The 19,144-nt window shown below is 42.4% G+C and overlaps 1 protein-coding gene across 1 annotated transcript; it reads left to right on the forward strand.

The window, feature by feature from the left end:
• Nucleotides 1-1,913: 1,913 nt before the first annotated feature.
• LOC124081465 (HLA class I histocompatibility antigen, B alpha chain) lies at nucleotides 1,914-11,445 on the forward strand. The gene is given in 11 exon segments (XM_058573709.1): nucleotides 1,914-2,112; nucleotides 5,558-5,854; nucleotides 7,282-7,557; nucleotides 8,146-8,424; nucleotides 8,545-8,674; nucleotides 10,657-10,895; nucleotides 10,898-10,960; nucleotides 10,963-11,079; nucleotides 11,082-11,154; nucleotides 11,156-11,355; nucleotides 11,358-11,445. Coding segments are annotated over 11 exon segments (1,794 nt in total). The 5' UTR covers nucleotides 1,914-2,051; the 3' UTR covers nucleotides 11,417-11,445.
• Nucleotides 11,446-19,144: the final 7,699 nt, after the last annotated feature.

A 19,144-nucleotide genomic window follows, 5' to 3' on the forward strand; every position in this document is an offset into this window, starting at 1 on the left:
AAAGCAATAGAAAGAAGGAAGGAGTAAAAATAAGATTGGGAATTAATGAAATAAAAAACAGAAAGACAACGAGGAAGATCAATGAAAGTAACAGTAAGTTCTGGGAAAAGATCAGCAATATTGATTGATAAAGCTTTAGCTAGACTGACCAAAAGAGAAAACACACACACACACACAGCCAAAGTCCCAAAGTCAGGATGGAAAGATCAGTAATGTCCTCACTGAAATTTAAAAGATGAGAAAGGGAACACTATGAATAACTATGAACAAAATAAAAAACAAAATAGAGGACATTATCACTGACCTTGCAGAAATGAAGTTTAAGAGAATATTTTGGGGCTGGGGTTGTGACTGGGTGGTAGAGCACTTGCCTAGGCCCTGGGTTCAATCCTCAGAATCACATATAAATAAATAAAATAAAGGTATTGTGTCCGCCTACAACTAAAAAAAAAATTTAAGAGGAGAGAATGTTATGAACAACTGTATGCCAACAAATTAGGTAACTTAGTTGAAAAGATCAAATATCTGGAAAGTCACAAACTGCTGAAATCAACTAAAGAAGAAACAAAATCTGAATAGTCTTTGCTATGGTTTGAGAACTTTTCAACGTGTCCCCCAAAGATTCAAGTTTGGAAGCTTGGTTCTGAGTGTGTAGACATTAAGGTGTTGTGGGACCTTTAATAGGTGGGGCCTAGTGGCAGGCTGTTAGAGCCTGGGGACCCTGCCTTCCAAAGAGATTAAAGTAGTTATCAGGGACTCAGTGAATTCTAAGAGGGGGGAGAAAGGGGAGAAGCCAGGCAGGCTGCTCTCTGGATTCCTATCTTAAGGGTTTGAACTCCTGGGCAAGTTGTTTACTACGGAGTTGGCTGCAGTTGGGTGACCAGGGCGGACTTTTTTTTTTTACTTCTTGCAACTGCATCCTTCTCGTTCCTCTTTGCAAGAAAAGTGCGGCCGCCTGAAAACAGAAGAGCTAGACGCAGAATATGTTTGTGCTCATATGCTAAAGGCTCATATTCCACAGTAATCAGAGGAGTGCAAATTGCAAATTTAAAATTACTCTGGCCCGGCTGGAATTGTGGCTCAGCGATAGAGCGCTCCCCTAGCACGGGCAGGACCCGGGTTCCATCCTCAGCCCTACATAAAAATAAAGGCATTGTGTTGTGTCCATCAACACTTAAGAAATAAATTTTTTTTAAAAAATAAAATAAAATTACTTGGTCAGAGAGAAATGTAAATAATTAGTTGAGAACATTTAATGACCCCGCTCACTTGAGTCCACACACTAAACAGCGCTGAAATCTTTCTGGCCTCCCTAAAGTTGGGAGAAATAATGATCCTGAGCGTTCTTGGTTCTGAGTTTCTGCAGATGTTGGTTGTGGGTTTTTTGTGGGTGTCCCTTTTCCTTCTCGTACTGGAGTAAATACCAGCCCCACCCCACCCACTGCTTAGCAAGCGCTCTTCCACTGAGGAACACCCCCAGCCCATAATTGAGATATTTTAATGAAAAGAAAATAATTTTGTGGGTTGCTGAGACTAAGCAAGCACTCTACCAGCTAAGCCCCAGACCGCAACTGAAGACTGTAAAACGAAAGTTGATATGTTCCAATTAGAAGCAGGATATCATCCAAATTCAGAACACCAAAGCAGAATCTTATCTCTGTGAATTTTCAGGCTCCCCCCCCCCACCCCGTAACGTTTGAACGTTTGTTGTTAACATAGGCATCATTTGATCTTCATGTTTAATATTTTCCCCTCATTAAACATTCATATCTACACTTTTCCAAAAGTCCCTGTTTTTTTCCTAGGTAGGTGTAATGACATTTGCATTTGGTGAGGAAGAAGCCATAGCTCAAGGCTTCATCATTTCTGAAACCACCCTATGTAAACCTCTTCTCTACACACCCCACCCACAGTTTCTATCTTACTGATCCTCTTAACTCTGGTTTCTCTCAGAGCGCCTCCCTCCACTTCGAGCTAATGGCGGAACTGAGTTTCGCAGTGTGGGTCTGGACTCCCGGGTGACGTGGTCAATCAACAGCACAGCTGAGAAAATGCTATGGACTTTTGTCCTCTTGCATGTGTTCCTGAGCTTCCTGAAGGGCACCCGCGCCCGTGAGTGGAACAGCAGGGGTGACTGGGGCGGCGGGCTGTCAAGAATTGTGGGAGAAACTCGAAGGGGAGAAAGACCCTAGCCGGAAAACTTCAGGGCATTTTGCAATTCCGGAGTAACTTTCTAAAATCTTAGCGATGGTTGCAGGTCCTTACTCGCCAGCCTACGGCGTCTGGGAAACAAGGGCTCTGGCAAAGCAGGGCGGGCGGTGCAGACTAGTAGGAAGCTGGCGCACCTCTGAATGCTGCACCCTGTGCTCAACATTGACGGTTTTGGAGCTTTAAAGCTATGTAGAAGGGCTGGGACTGGGGCTCAGTGGTAGTGCACGCGCCTGGCACGTGTGAGGCACTGGGTTCAATTCTCAGCACTGCGTATAAATAAATAAAATAAAGTCTATCAACAACTTAAAAAAAAGCTACGTAGAAAAGAGAGTCACTTGGTAGAGTGCTTGCAGCGCATGAATAAGGCCCTGGGTTCAATCCCCAGCACCACACACCCACACATACACACAAGAACAACAAAGAGGGGCTTAAGGAGGCTGATTCATAGTGGGGTTCGGAGGGAGAGCATGGGAAGATTAGATCAACTCCAGCTAGGGAAAAGGGAGGGAGGGGGAAGGAGGGGCAGGAAGGAAGAGGGAGGGAGAGAGGAAGGGAGGGGGAGGGGAGGGAGGGGGAAAGGAGGAGGGGGAGGGGGAAAGGAGAAGGGGGAGGGGAGGGGGAAAGGGGGAGGGGGAGGGGAGAGGGAGGGAGCTCTATATATGTAATATAAATTGTAATGCATTATTCTGTCATATGTAACAAATTAGAATAAAAAAATTTAAAAAAGAACCCCAGAAACTGGGTGTCTGAACCCACCATCTCCTGCCAATGTTTTCAAAGTATCTTCCTTACTTTATTTTTTTTCTTCCTTACTTTAAAAATATTTATGTATTTATGAAATAAGTGTACATCAATGCATTGGCACATTATGAGATATTTAAAAATAGAAATTCAAGCTGGGCACTGTGGAGCACAGCCTGTAATCCCAGCAATTCAGGAGACTAAGGCAGGAGAATCCTAAATTTGAGGCCAGCCTCAGCAATTTAGAAACTGTCTCAAAACAAAAAGGGCTGGCAATGCCATTTAGTGGTAAAGCACCCATGGTTCAATTCCAGTACCAAAAATAGATAATCAAAAGGATGGGATAAAAATAAAATAATTTAAATAACAGCTTTTAAAAAAAAACCTCATAAAATTATTAATTATAATATTTTCAAGTGACAGCAATGTAACTATGCTTAATTATTTTTGAAAAGTATACTTTAGGGGCTGAGGTTGTGGCTCAGCGGTAAAGCGCTTGCCTAGCATGTGCGAAGCCCTGGGTTCGATCCTCAGCACCATATAAAAATAAGTAAATAAAATAAAGATATTGCATCCAACTACAAAATATATATATATATATATATATATATATATATATATATATATATTTTTTTTTTTTTTTTTTTTTTTTTTTTTTTAAGAAGAGTATGCTTTAGTTGAGTGTGGTGGCACAGGCCTGTAATTCATGCTACTTGGGAAGCTGAGGCAGGAGTATGGCAAGTCCCAGGGCCAGACCAGGCAACTTAGTGAGATCTTGTCCCAAAATAAAATAAGAAAGGCTGGGGATGTAGCTCAATAGTAGTGTACTTGCCTAGCATAGGCCAGGTCCAGGGTTCAATTCCCAGCACTAGAAGGAAAAAGGAGAGAGAGAAAGTTATGCTGTAACAATTTGTGATACTGGGGCTGAGGATATAACTCAGTTGGTAGAATGCTTGCCTTGCATGCTCAAGGCCCTGGGTTCGATCCTCAGCACCAAAAAACAAAAAAAAACAAACAATTTGTGATACAGGTATTTGACAATGGTTCTGAGTTCATTTTGATCCTTGGTTTTAAGGGTAGTTAGAACTGAAAGAGATTCATTCACACACACACACTCTCTCTCTCTCTCTCTCTCTCTCACACACACACACACACACACAAACAATATATTCACGTGGAAATGCATCATTAATGTATTCACTTGATTGTGTCTTATCCAGGAAAATTCTATCACTAAATTTACATAAAAGTTTTTTTTTCCCCTTAGCTACTACTTTGCCATTCTCCCTTAAACAAACTAATAAGAAGCTATTGTCCCAAGCCTGGGACAATGCAGATTTTTAGTCAACCATTATTCCAGATGTTTCTTTAAGGGTATTTTGGATGAGTTTTATATTTAAGTCAGTGGATTTTGAGTAAAACAGATTGCTTTCCGTAATTGTGGTTGGGCCTTACCCAGTCAGTTGAAGACTTTAAGAGAAAAAGGCCCCTGAGGAAGAGGAAATTTTGCCTCCACAGTGACTTCAGACTTGAGCTGCAACATCAGATTTTTGTCACCAGCCTGTCTCCCCTGCAGATTTTGAATTTTCCCCCACCTCCACTGCATGAAACAATTCTCACTTGTTCCTAGAACTGCATGAGGCAGTTCCTTCATCCTAACTTTTTTTTTTCCTCTAGTTTTCTTTCTCTGGTGCTAACTAATACAGTAGTTATAGGAACTAAGAATACAATGAGTAACAAGAAAGAAAAGTTGCTATTTCTGTGGGATTTGTTGGTAAGCTGAAAGTGAGTCCATAATCATGTGATGTCCCTTGATCCTGGAGGCAAAGTAGCAGAAAAAGCTCACCTTGCCAGCAGTGAGGGGTGGGGAGTGAAGTGGATTCTCCCAGAGGAAGTGACATTTCAGCAAAGACCTGAAGAGGGCAAGACCAAAGGTAGCCAGTAGAGATTCCAGATGAGGGACAATAAAGGATCCAAAGTTTGGGGAATAGAAGCCAGACCCAGGAGCTGGGAGAAGTAAGGCTAAAGACTGTCTGTTGTCCACTTTTTCTATAAATAAGCTGAACTATAAGAAAGAAAGTGGCCTACAGTGAGGGAAAAATGGTCTAGGGAAACACTTGCAAGACCAGCACTGGTGCCTAAACCGGAAGTGGGGGGAGGGGCCTCTGCCTCTGCAGTTGAACTGTTGTGGCACTATAGCAGGGACCTGGAGGAGAAGTCTATTTCAAGCATTGTCATTCCCCGCCCTCATTCCTGGCCCTCGGGGCTATTTTTAAACCTCCCTGTACTCCAGATCCTTCTTCCCAAGCCCTGATCAAGAATTTCTTCATAAAAACTTTTTATTGAGATCTTGCACTTAACATTTCTTTGTTAATTCTTTGAATTCTCTCTGAGTATAGAATGTGGAATTTGAATGCACTTATGCTGGTGGGTTCTTCTGCACCATTATTTCCATTGTTTTATGCTATATGCCCTGTCTCTTCTATTACACACACACACACACTCTCTCTCTCTCTCTCTCTCTCTCTCTCTCATCCCTCACATACTGTGAGCTAGATCCTCAACCAATACCAAAGCTTACCTGAATCCATGATCTCTGCCTCAGGAACGCACTCTCTGGAGTATTTCTACTCAGCTGTGTCTGAATCACGCCCAGGCATCCCCAAGTTTACTGCCTCTGGCTTCGTGGACAACCAACTCTTTATTCACTTTGACAGCGAGGGGATGAAGGCAGATCCTTGTGTTGACTGGTTGAAGGAAAAGCCAGAATACTTTGATGATGAGACTAAGATCTTCAAGACTCGGATGAAGATTTTCCAGTTAAGTCTGAGAAATGTGCAACAGTACTACAACAGCAGCATGAATGGGAGTCAGAGCAAAGAGCTCCCTCGAGAGCTGTCAGGTATGTGCCTGGGAGAAAGCAGGACAAGCAGCCTCACCCCAGCCCTACAGGCCGGAGGCCCTCAGCAAGTATTTTGACAAGTTCTCACTTGAGAATAAAAGCTAGCCCAGTTTGGTCCCCGGGGACAAGGTCTATGGACATTCTTAGTTCAATATTCAGCAGACTCACTGGGTTGCAGATATATACCTAGTATTTATCTTTCAGTGCTGGAGGGGGACAACCAGAAAACATGACCAAGTGTTTGTCCTCAAAGCACTTACAATTACTATGGGGAAGCACCCATAGGGCTGGAAACATGTTACTGACACTATAAGGCATCCCAAAAGATGTCAAAAGCCAGTACCTCCTTAAATGCCAAATGAGAAGCAGAAAAATAGTTTAATGAAGTAGACAGACAAGACATCCAGTGGTCAGGGAGAGTTTCATGAATGAGATGGAACTTTGGATAGAACCTATGGGATGTGTATGGTTTGGGCTAGGAAGATAAATACATTTCATGCAGCCAGAAGTTAGGGCACAGCCAAGGGTGGGGTGAGATTGGGCAGAGTGCATTCAGGGAACAGAATGTAGCTTACTGGTCTCTAGTTTCTCCTGACTGCTTGGGATTATTGAAATAAGTTTGTAAAGGGCCTTTAAATCAGTGAGAGGTATAATGAAAGCTGAAGACTGAAGCTTTTTACCAGTTGATACTGGTAGGAGAATGTGTTCCACAGGGTTTGCCAGATCACTGGGACAGATACCAGCGTAGTCACAACCTGCAAAGGGCTCATGACATGGAAGGGGAGAGACAATGCACAAAGTTTGGTATACTTTGTGAGTGTTGGTTTAGAAGCTTGATCCTGTGGACTGTGGACCCCAAGGGAGGGCACAATTAATCCAAGCTGGGGCAGTCTCAGAGTTATTTATATTTGACTTTGAAATTCATTATGTTTTCAGCACAAGTTGGTGCTTGTTAATGCTAAGTTTGCCTTCTCTGGAACCTCAAGGAATTAATACTGAGCACAGAGGTGTATCCTCTGACATTAATGCTGTGTACAGTGATCCTGTTTTCAGAAAGCTGGAAATGATATGATTGGAATCTGATATGATTAGAATCTGATACAATTAACACAGAAGGAAATCTATGTGGTCATGCTCTAACCTTTCCATGTACAAAAGATAGAGAGCTATGGAGGTTGAATAATTTGTCCAATTGACAAATTCATGGCAATGCCAACTCTTTTTCAAGACATCCTGGAACCCAGCATAGACCGCTCACTGCTGCAGAGCTAATGGCAAATAAAAGAGACCAGTATCAGGGACCAAACTAAGTTGTCCAAAGTGTGAACTTCACATAAGGAGAAGCCAAGGGATCAGTTGTGGAGGGAGCAGGGACCATGATGGGGTACATCTGCCCTTACTGACATGCCTGTCTGGGGGATGGGTAGGCCTGCACACCCTTCAGTTCACCTATGGCTGCGAGCTGCAGGAAAACAACAGAGTCTGGGGGCATTGGCAGTATGGCTATGATGGCAGTGACTACCTGATCTTGGATTTGGACACTCTTCAATACACTGCAGTCTCTTCAATTGCTCGCCACACCAAGCAGAAGTGGGAGGACAATAGATATTTGGTAGAAAAAGACAAGAGCTATTTGGAAAAGGAATGCATCTTGTGGCTGCGGAGATATTTGAAGCTTGGAGGGAAGAGCTTGAACCGAACTGGTAATGACCTCCCTCAGCCCACCCATTCGGTTCTTTCTTCAGAGTTGATGGAAAGCTCCCCAGGACTACTTGGGCATAGGGATATAGGCTCTCTTGTGTAGATGAGTAGGGCCACTGTACTGAAGGGGGCTTCCACACAGCAGGAGCTATGGATTTGAGCAAGTATCCTGGAAAATGCTGTCTGCCCCTTTTCTAAGTCCTCCCTGGGGCAAAACTGCTCTCATGACCTCTGGGCATGTTCCTAGGCTGGGGGGGGGGGGGCGGGGGTTACACTTTTGCCCCTTTTCCACTAGAGATATGGCAGCTCTGAGCACCTATCAACATTTATCTGGAAACACTGACCAGTGGCTTGATGAGAAGATGGAGAGTCTTGACATGGCTCTTGCTCTAAAAAAGAATGTTGGGACTGAGCTCTTAGGACAGTTCCTTGGATCCCAGTTTAGCATAGTACTTAGTCCACACCTGCCTAGCTGACACCCCCTGCCTTGCCCTGGTTGGTAGCCAAACCATCATGAGTTGCATTTTCTTTGTTATTAGAGTAGCTACTACAATAAGTCTTTGCATGGGTGCTCCCTGCTTTATCCACAGAGCCTCCCTCTACACGTGTGACCTACCATCCCTTCCTTGACCAAAATAAAATCACCTTGAGGTGCTGGGCCATGGGCTTCTACCCTGCTGAGATCTCCCTGACCTGGCAGCGGGATGGGGAAGATCAGAGTCAGGACATGGAGGTAGTGGAGACCAGGCCTGCAGGGGATGGAAACTTCCAGAAATGGGCAGCCGTGGTGGTGCCTGCTGGAGAGGAGCGGAGATATACCTGCCATGTGCATCATGAGGGGCTGCCTGAGCCCCTCACCCTGAGATTCGGTAAGGAGAAGTTGAAGGTACAGGACTTGTTTATTGGGGAAAGCAGGGGGCATTCCAGAAACCTTCAGCCAAGTCAGGGCTGAAAACTGGTGGTAAGAGTTGCTCACCTTCTCTTCTCAGATCCACTTTCTCAGCCCAACGAACACACCAGTGAGAAATCTGAAGCTGTAGTCACTGTAACTTTCATTGCTATGATACCTCTGCTCATCGTGGGAATTGTGTACTGGAGAAGACGTCAAGTGATGACGAGGTCAGGCTTTCCACATACTGGTGTCCTAAGAGTGCCTCACCCCAAAGGGCTGAGTTACGACTTCTGCCGATTTTACTTCTGGGGTTAATGTAGTAACATCCTGTGGTGTAGCAGAGCCTGGGAGGTTCCTCGCTGGAGGGAGCACAGGCTGAGAAGCTGCTGATGAAGAGAGATGCTAGAGACTCTTGCAGGCCCTAAGACTGTGCCCCAGTTCAGAGGCTGTCCAAGTCCCATGGCTGCCTCTGAACTCCACAGTCTTGATCTGATGGACCTCCTGCTTCTCTAGGAGGGTTCTAGGAGCAGGGATACATAAGGCCCAGAAAGTCCCACAGTGCCTGGGAAGTGAGTCTACTTCACATGGGTCAAAATTTCTCTGGTCCTTCTCCCTCAGGTGCCTAAGTTTCCTAAAGGAGATTGAGTGAGAATAGATCAGACCCCAAGGCTGAGTTGGCAGATCTGAAGGGTGTATGTAATGGGCTTGTCTGTGTACATGCATATGCATGAATATTAATAAACAACTGTATGTATGTGGGTTTGTGTGAATGTGTGTGTATAAGCATGTATGTTTTTTTGTGCACATTTATGGACATACGTGTGTTTGTGTGTATGTGTGTGTGTTACTTTAGGACTTCCTCATACTGGTTGTTCCACCAGGTTTAAAAAAAAAAAAAAAACTGTTCTCCATTTTCAGGGCACCAGGATAAATGTTGGAGAGAAGAGATTCTTTGCTGTACTTAGAATAATTATGGCTCTGCTTTAATAAAACACATAATAAGGGGCAAGGAAATAGAATTGGATTAGACAAAGGGGATGAAGGGAAGGGAAGGGAGATGGGAATAGGAAAGACAGAATAAATCGTATATGCAGCTCAATTCACAATAGCCAAGCTATGGAACCAAGCTAGGTGCCCTCAACAAAGGAATGGATAAAGAAAATGTGGGAGTTTCCTGGTGTGCTTCAGGCCTGCCAAATGGGAGGGGGAGACACAGCCCCAAATTCCAGCTCCAGCCTCCCACTGTTCAATTACCCAACCTGGGCAGGTAAACCCCCACCTGGTTTACATCTGGATGTAGTCAAAGGAGACAAATTAATTGAGAAACTCATTATTGGTGAGAAAAAATATTATTTATTTGGGAGAAAACTTGATTTGTGTGACTTTACCATTGACCACCAGCCTTGCTCTCAGGTTCATGCTGCATCAGTCTACCATAAGAATCTGAAGAGAGTTTTCATGGATATCAATGCAGAATGGGACAACAATGACAGATTGAGGGTCTCTGATGACTTCATGACTGTGGCATATCTGATGCCTGGGAAAGTTTCTATGCAAGGCATAGGATGCTTAGCTGCTATGGAAACACCTTGCTTGAGGAGGCTCTGTGCAAGAGTCTTATCAGCTCTGGGCTGGGGATGTGGCTCAAGCGGTAGCGCGCTGGCCTGGCATGCGTGCGGCCTGGGGTTTGACCCTCAGCACCACATATAAACAAAGATGTTGACCCACTTGAATCTAATGTATGAAATATGATATGTCAAGAGCTTTGTAATGTTTTGAGCAACCAATAAAAAAAAAAGATGTGTCCGCGGAGAACTAAAAAATAAATATTAAAAAAAAAATTCTCTCTCTCTCTCTCTCACACACACACACACACACACTCTCTCTCTCTCTCTCTCTCTCTCTCTCTCTCTCTCTCTCTCTCTCTCTCTCTCTCTCGCTCTTTTTAAAAAAAAAAAAGAGAGTCTTATCAGCTTTGCAAGTTTGGCCACACAGGATGTAGCACTTAACAGTACACATGCCGAGGGGTGGGGGTAGGGGGGCGCTGGGGTTGTGGCTCTGCAGTAGAGTTCTCTCCTCCCAAGTGCGAGGTCCTGGGTTTATTTATTTATAAGTAAGTAAAATAAAGGTTTTGTGTCCAACTACCACTAAAAAATATATATATATTAAAAAATAAAAATAAAAAACAGTACACATGGCATTTTCTTAGGTCACACTCAATTGGAACTCACAAGCCACAACAAATTCCACAGTCTCATTTGGCACTTCCACAAAGGCACACACTGCACAAGAAACCTCAGACATTGCCATCAGCTGTGAAAGGAGAGGAAAAGATGAATGAAGATTATGAATTCAAGGACCCATTGGGACTTCCAGAGAAAGAAACTGAGCTTGATAACCTGACAGAGCTCAACACTGTCCACAAGAAGTGGATTTCTATCCTCACATTAAGGAAGGAAATATGGACATTCAGAGACCAGAGCAGAAAAGGAAGAACTCATGGGTGACTTTCAGTGAGATGATAAGATCATCAACTCAGATGATGTGGATCCCTCAGTTGGGCAATTCTGGAACATGGTGCAAACTGCAGTAGTCCCAGTGAAGAAAAAGTGAGTGGAGGGCCCTGGATCCCTAGCCTGGAGGAATGAGGGAGCAGGCACATGCAGAATTTTGCCTCTAGTGGAGGATTCTATGGGGGATTTCCCCCAACACAGTGAAGCAGGCTCCCAGCCGCATGGCATTCACAGGACAGCACTTGTGGGTGGCTTGCCCATGCCATACCCGAACCTTGCTCCTGATGTGGACTTGACTCCCATCGTGCCATCAGCAGTGAAAATGAACCACACACCAAATCCTGCAGTCTATAACCCTGAAGCTGTTCATGAGCCCAAGAAGAAAAAATATGCAGAGGGACTTGGCTGAGCAAGAAGCCCACACCTTTCTTTCTTATGCAGAGAAAGGTTTCATAGTCATTTTAAATAAACTGCCTTGGCTCTTTCCCTGGCCTTTTATTGCCTCCTTCTTCCTTCTCCTTTCTAAGATCATTTTTTATGTGAGGTCACATACCCCAGGTTGAATCCAGAGTTGTGGAGGTAGCAGTAACCTCACCAGTCTCAGGGTCCCCACAGTTTCATTTATATTCACTGTCTTTGCAAGTCCCAGGTAGCAAAAGGGTTGCCATGAATCCCAGTGTTATCAAAAATGTTTAGCATTCTTTCATTAAGCTAAGATTTAAACTCAGAAGTGTTTCCTCAGGTCTTAAGTTTTGAGATCCAATTTGTCAAAAAAGAAAAGAAAATGTGGTATGTATACACAATGGAATATTACTCAGCTCTAAAGAAGGATGAAATTTTGGCATTTGCCAGTAAATAGATGGAACTGGAGCCTATCATGCTAAGTGAAATAAGCCAGTCCCCCCAAACCAAAGGTTGAATGTTCTCTCTGACATGTGGATGCTAACCCACAACAAGGGAGGGTAGGGAGAGGAAGTGCAGAAGTTCATTGGGTTAGACAAAGAGGAATGAAGGGAAGAGAAGGGATGGAAATAGGAAAGGCAGTGGAGTGAATTGGACATAACTTTTCTATGCTCACATATGAATACACAACCAGTGTAACACCACATCTTGTACAATCACAAAAATTATATTCAGCTTTATTTATTATACATACCCCATGTATGTATAATATATCAAAATACATTTCTCTATCATGTATAACTAAAAAAGAACAAATAAAAAAATTAAATTTTATGTGCTTTAAATTTTCATATGCTTGGGCTGGGGATGTGGCTCAAGCGGTAACGCGCTCGCCTGGCATGCGTGCAGCCCGGGTTCGATCCTCAGCACCACATACAAAAGAACGTGTTGTATCTGCCGAAAACTAAAAGTAATTAAATAAATATTTAAAAAAAATTTTTCATATGCTCTAAAAGATTTGCATGAATTAATCAATTGAACTTCATAAGAGCCCTTTGGGACTGAGAGCTATCAATCCCATTTTACAGATAAGGAAACAATCCACTGAAGTTGACTCTCAGGGAACCAGGACTGTAGGGAAATTCTAGCCCAAATACCACCCTGTTAGGTTGATTCCTGTACCTGTCCACCTGCCCTATTCCAAGTCACCTCTTGCTGTGGCTCTGCCCAATTTCCCTTTCCCTACCAGACACCAATACCAGATGGAACTATTGCATTTCTCACCATTCTTACAGTTGGTTGTCTAGTGTGAAATGACACATAAGCTGATGGAATGTGCTTGCTGGAAGAGGTGACATTGGCACTGACATCGGAATCAATGGCATTTACATCAGGATGTGTGAGGCGGACTGTTTGGAATGTTGAAGGAGAAAGACCAGCAGTGGCCAAGTAGATGAGTAATCACTGCTTTATTTCACAGCCCCAAAGCCCAGCTTCACATGGGTCCAAGAAACATTAAGTGCCCCTTCCAATCCCTGCTGCACTCTAGGATGGACCGGAAGGAGCAGCCTAACCACACCCTTGCCCACCTGCATGGCTTCAATCAGAGTGTCAGCCACAGCTGGGGTCTTACCCAATGGATGAAATGTAAGAGGATCCACTTCTAAGCTCAGGTGATTGTTGGTAGAATTCAGTTCTTATGCATTGTTAGGCTCACAGCCTCACTTAGTTGTTGGCTGGTGACCAGACATGGAACTCAGTTCAGTGCCATGTGGACCTTTCCATTTCAGCAGAGCTTGCAAGCAGAGAAGGCAGAAAACAACATCAATACCAGGAGTGGTGATGCATGTCAGTAGTCCCAGATACAAAAATAAGATGGGCCAAATATCTTACACTGAGGCTGAGGCAGGAGGATTGCAAGTTTGAGGCCAGCCTGGGCAATTTAGCCAGATCCTGTCTCAAAACAAAACAAAACAAACAAACAAACAGAAAGAAAAAAGCGCTGGGGATGTTGCTTAGTGATAGAGTGCTTAACTAGCATATGCAAGGATCTGGGTTCAATGCCCAGCACGGGGCGGAGGGAGGGGGGGAAGCATCACCTGGCAAGACAGAAGTCACAACCTCACATGATCATGACACTTTTGCCATAATTCTATTGCTTAAAAGCAAGTCATTGGTCCCACACACTCCCAACATGAGGAGATTTCACAAGGGCATGAAAACCAGGAGGAAGTTCACTGGGCAGCATCTTACAGTTTGTTTGCATCAGGAGGTTCTTGGTGAGAGACAACAGGAACAGGAGGTAGTGAGGCTCAGGACAGGTTTGCTCACCTTAGTCCCACAATAGATTCTGAAATGTAATCCCAGTGATTCAGGAGGTTGAGGAGGAGGATCACAAGTTCAAGACCAAACTTAACAACTTAGCGAGACCCTCAGCAACTTGGAGACCTTATCTTAAAATAAAAAGGGCGGGGGATGTGGCTCAGTTGTAAAGCATCCCTGGGTTCAAACCCCAGTATCAAAATCATACACAATGGCCCTGTAACTCAGCTGCAGCCTCTGCTGGGTGTGGTCTGAGAGCAGTGTAAGATATTTGGCCCATCTTATTTTTGTATCTGAGAAACACAGGTGGAATACAAATAGACAAAAATTTCCAACCTTGTGGAATATATATTTTATTGGGTAGAAACAAGACTTTATACTACAAACTTAATGTATTCGTTCCTTTTGCTGATATAAAAACATCGCCACAAGTTTAGTAGCTTAAGCACACACACACACACACACACACACACACACATTTATTCTCTTACAGCTAGCCCTAGAGGTCAGAAGTTTAAAAGCACAGGCTTCCTAGTGCATTGATACCAGAGGTTCTGGAGGAAAATCCCTTTTCCTTGTCATTTCTGGCTTCTGGAGCCTGCCCACATTCCTTGGCTGGAGATCCCTTCCTCCATCTTCAAAGCCAGCAGCACAGAATCTTTTCTCCCCTCTGAACCTCTGCTTCCAACTTTTCCTCTTTTTTTTTTGAAACTTTGACTTGCCTGCCTCCTCTTTTTTTATTTATTTTTTAAGTTTTAGGTGGACACAATATCTTTATTTTATATTTATGTGGTGCTGAGGATCGAACCCAGTGCCTCATGCATGCTAGGCGAGCACTCTACCACTGAGCCACATCCCCAGCCCCACTGCCTCCTTTTATACAGACTTTATGATTACATTTTATACTACAAACTTAGTGTATTCTTTTATGATTACCTAGCTAATCCAGGAAACCTTCTCCATCTCCATATCCATAACTACTACATCTGCAAATTCCCTTTTGTCATATGAGGTAATATATTCATAAGTACCGGGGATTAGGATGTGGACGTCTTTGGGAGCTATTATTTTGCCTACCAAACATACTTTAAAAATTCAAGTTTTATATTAGAAGCTGATAAGAACTAGAGGAAAAAATATAGCAGAGAACATGATCCAAGGTGTGGGTTTATGGCGAGAGAGAAGATGGCTCTTTTATTAGAATGACCAGCATGGAACTCATTTAGGAGGTGACTGGTTTGTAAATGGAATCCTTAAGGATCATTCCAACACAACTATGTAAATTACTCAGAGAGCCATATGAAATTGAAGGAGTCATGGAGTTCATAGATTCTAGGAAAGACAGGCATGGCGCACCAACAGAAGACCATGGGAGGAGCTCCCAGAGAGCAGGCTCATCCAAGCAGGTGGGAAGTAAGAACGAGAACCCAGAGTAAGTGCCCCTCCTGGGATTCAGGGTGAAGTACACAGCAAAAGGAATGAGGGGATTTTGCTGGTACATTTGAATGTTTTCAGGTCATGATTAAGGGAGACTAGCTGAGGAACTTGTGGCAGGGACCAGCCTTATCACACTGGTGCACGTGGTTCCCTGGGTGGGGGTGTTCATAGTCTGTTTGTGGTGAGGTTAAATCATCAAGAAAATAAGAACTCTTAAAATTTTATGATATAGTGACCACCGAGGAAAGATTCAAAGAGCATGAAGAATCATCCCTGGTGTCAATGCACTAAGGAAGAAGCATGCCTGTATGTTTCCAGAAGAGCAAGGAGGCCTGGATGGCTGAAACAGAGAGCAAGGAAGTTCAGAGCTACAGTCAGAACATGTAGGCCTTGAGTGAGTTTCTCTGAGTACACAGAGAAGTTAGAAGACAGTTTTGAGAGCCAGGCAAGGTGGCACACACCCATAATCCCAGAAGTTTAGCTGGCTGAGACAGGACAATTGCAAGTTCAAAGCCAGCCTCAGCAACTTAGGGAGACCCTATGCAACTAGAGTTGAGACCTTAGTTCAAAGTAAAACATAGAAAGGGCTGGGGATGTGGCTCAGTGGTAAATCACCCCATGTTAAATCCCCAGTACCAAAAAATAAAATTAAAAATCAATGAAATTGACAGAACTTCAGTTAGATTGACTAAGATTTAAAAAATCGAAGACAAAATAACTAAAATCAGAAATGAAAGTGAGAGAATTATTACCAGTTCTAAATGTAAAAAGGATTATCAGATAACAAGTATTACGAACAAATGGTATACCAACAAATTGGATAACCTAGATGAAACTGACAAATTCCTAGACGTACAACCTACTAAGAGAGAACCATGAAGAAATAGAAAACTTGAATAGACCTAAACTAGTAGGAATATCAAATCAGTAATCAAAATCATCCCAACAAAGAAAATCTCAGAACTATATGGCCTCATTGGAACATTTAAAAAATAATTAATATCTATTCTTTCAATTTTTTTCCCAAAAATTGAAAAGGAAGGAATACTTCCTAATTATTCTATGAGTCCAGCAATTCCATGATTCTAAAGCCTGACAAATATACTCCAAGAAAACTACAGATTAGTATCCCTTATGAGCATTGAACTATACACAAAGGGGCTATGGTTGTAGCTCAGTGGTAGAAGGCTTGCCTAAGCATGTTTAAGGCACTGGGATTGATTCTCAGCACCACATAAAAAATAAACAAATAAAGGTATAAACATTTAAAAATTATAAAGAAAAAAGAAATATATACAACAAAAACTCACATTACTGTGAGTAATGGACACAGTGGCACCCACTTGTAATTCCAGCAGCTTGGGAGTCTGAAGCAGGAGGATCACAAGTTTGAAGCTAGGTTCAGCAAAATAAAACAAAAAACAGGGTTTGGGATGTAGCTCAGAAGTAGAGTACCCCTTGGTTAAATTCCTATTACCTTAAAAAAATCAAACTGAGGGGCTGGGGTTGTGACTCATTGGTAGAATGCTCCCCTAGCACGGGTGAGGCCCTAGGTTCAATCCTCAACACCATATAAAAATAAATAAATAAAGGTATTGTGATCATATACAACTAAAAATATTTTTTTAAAAAATCACATTGAACTCAGTAGCATATTAAAAGATTTGTGCAACACAACCAAAGGGTATTTACTCATGGAATACTACGATGTTTCAACATACAAAAATCGATCAGTGTGGGCTGGTGGTGTAGCTCAGTGGCAGAGCACTTGCCTGGTCTGCAGGCAAGGCCCTGGGTTCAATCCCCAGCACTACAAAAATAAAATAACACATTTTATTTTTAGTACATGATTATCTGAATTAATACAGAGAAAGCATGTGACAAAATTCAATACCCTTCCATAATACACAACACACACACTCAAAACACTAGGAATAAGGACACTTCCTCAATATAATAAAGGTTATATATTCAAAATTCACAGCTAAGATCATAATAAATGGTAAAAAACTAAAAGATTTTCCTTTAAGATCTGGAAAAAGGGCTGGGGTTGTGGCTCAGTGGTAGAGCAATCGCCTCGCACATGCAAGTCCCTGGGTTCAATCCTCAGTATCACATAAAAATAAATGAATGAAATAAAGGTATTGTGTCCAACTACTAAATTAAAAAAAAAAAAAAGATCTGGAAAAAGACAAGGAGGCCTGCTTTTACCACTTCTATTCAATATAGGATTGGAAGTTCTGGCCAGTACAATCATGCAAGAAAAGGAATAAACATCATCCAAACTAGAAAGGAAGAAGCGACCCCCAGGTGCTGGTGAGCACTCTGAGAATGTCACTTAGGTTATGCTGGCTGATACTGCTGCTCAAGTCTTCTGTATTCTTCCTGATCATTTGTGTTATTTATTCTATCAGTTCTGGCAAGGGATGTTAAAATGTACAACCATGAGCTATGAAAAAAAAAAGCAAAATTATCTCCTTTTGCAGATGACATGTAGAAACCCCTAAAGCTTCCCAAAGAAATAATTGTTAGAGATAATGAGTTCAGTAAAATTGGAGAACACAAAATCAACACACAAACACGAGTTGCCTTTCAATGCATTAACAATAACACAAAAAAGAAAATGAAGAAAACAGTTCCAGATATAATACCATAAAAATGGTAAAATACTTCAGCATTAGATTAATCAAGAAAATAAACGACTTATACAATGAAAACCATAGAGCATTACTGAAAGAAATTTTAAAAGACACAAATAAACAGATATCTTGTGTTCCTGAATTTGAAGACATAAATGTTGTTAAGATGCCAACACTTCCTGTGTTAGCTTTTCATTGTTGTAAAATACCTGACACAAACAACTTAAAAGGAGAATTTATTTATCTTGGCTTTTGGTTTCGGAGGTTTCAGTTCATGATCAGCTGATTCCGTTGTTTTTAAGCCCGAGAGAAGCAGAACATCATGCAAAACTACTTAGTTCATAGCAGTCAGGAGGCAGAGGGAAAGAGGAAACTGCTCAGAACAAAATATTCCCGGGTCACAGCGCCTCCCCGCCAAGCTACTTCCTCTAACTAGGCCCCACCTCCTACAGCTTCTACCAGCTCCTTATGATAATGCATTCAATTTGTTAATCCATCAAATGAGTCCGTTAATGAGGTTACAGACCTCATGATCCAGTCATTTCCTAAAAGCTCCACCTGTGAACATTGCTGCATTGAGGATCAAGTCTTCAAGTATATGAGTTTTTGGGAGACATCCCAAATCCAAACCATAACACTACCTAAAGTGATCTGCAGTTTCAATGCAGTCCTTGTAAAAAATCTCGGTGACATTTTTTTTTTTTTTGGCAAAAATAGAAAATGCCTTCTAAAATTCACATGTAATCTCAAGGTATCACAAATAGTCAAAATAATCTTGAAAAAGAAGAATAAAGTTGAGTGATTTCAAAACTCATTATAAAGCTACAGTAATGAACATTCGGGACAGGCAAGGCAAATCTGTATTCAGAATATGTGTCTACCCTTGTGAAGACAAATTCAATGATGCAATGAGTCTAATCAACCTGCCACTAAGTGACTTGTTGATTTTTCCAGGAATTCTGGCCAAATTGGAGACTCAACCTCATCCTTCACGATTGACTGGTTAGGTGCTAAACAGTGATGGAGCCTGACCTACTTTAGTGAGGGGAAGTCTATGTTCAGGAGCTCATGTTAGTCTCTGTTCTTGGAGCCATGCTTTCTTTGAATAATCCCTAGAGGAGCTGGGTAAAGCGGCTTATATCTCCTGATAGATTCCTTTCCGCTGACTGTTGAGTCTTCTACTCACAGAATGCCTTCTAGTGGGCATTCAGGAGAATCAATATCTTTGTACCCTTGGCAGTCCAAACTTATTTATCATCAATCTTACAATCTTTAACTTTCCAAGTCCCATGACTACTCACTCAGTCAACATTTGTGTCTTAATGAATCAGTACAAAACTGTACTCGATTATCTCTTCTTCTATTTGAAGTGGACAAGTAGATA

This window comes from Marmota monax, unplaced genomic scaffold (assembly GCF_021218885.2).
Source record: "Marmota monax isolate L192 unplaced genomic scaffold, Marmota_monax_Labrador192_F-V1.1 WCK01_AAM20220418_F8-fsc00426, whole genome shotgun sequence".
Classification (NCBI taxonomy): domain Eukaryota; kingdom Metazoa; phylum Chordata; class Mammalia; order Rodentia; family Sciuridae; genus Marmota; species Marmota monax.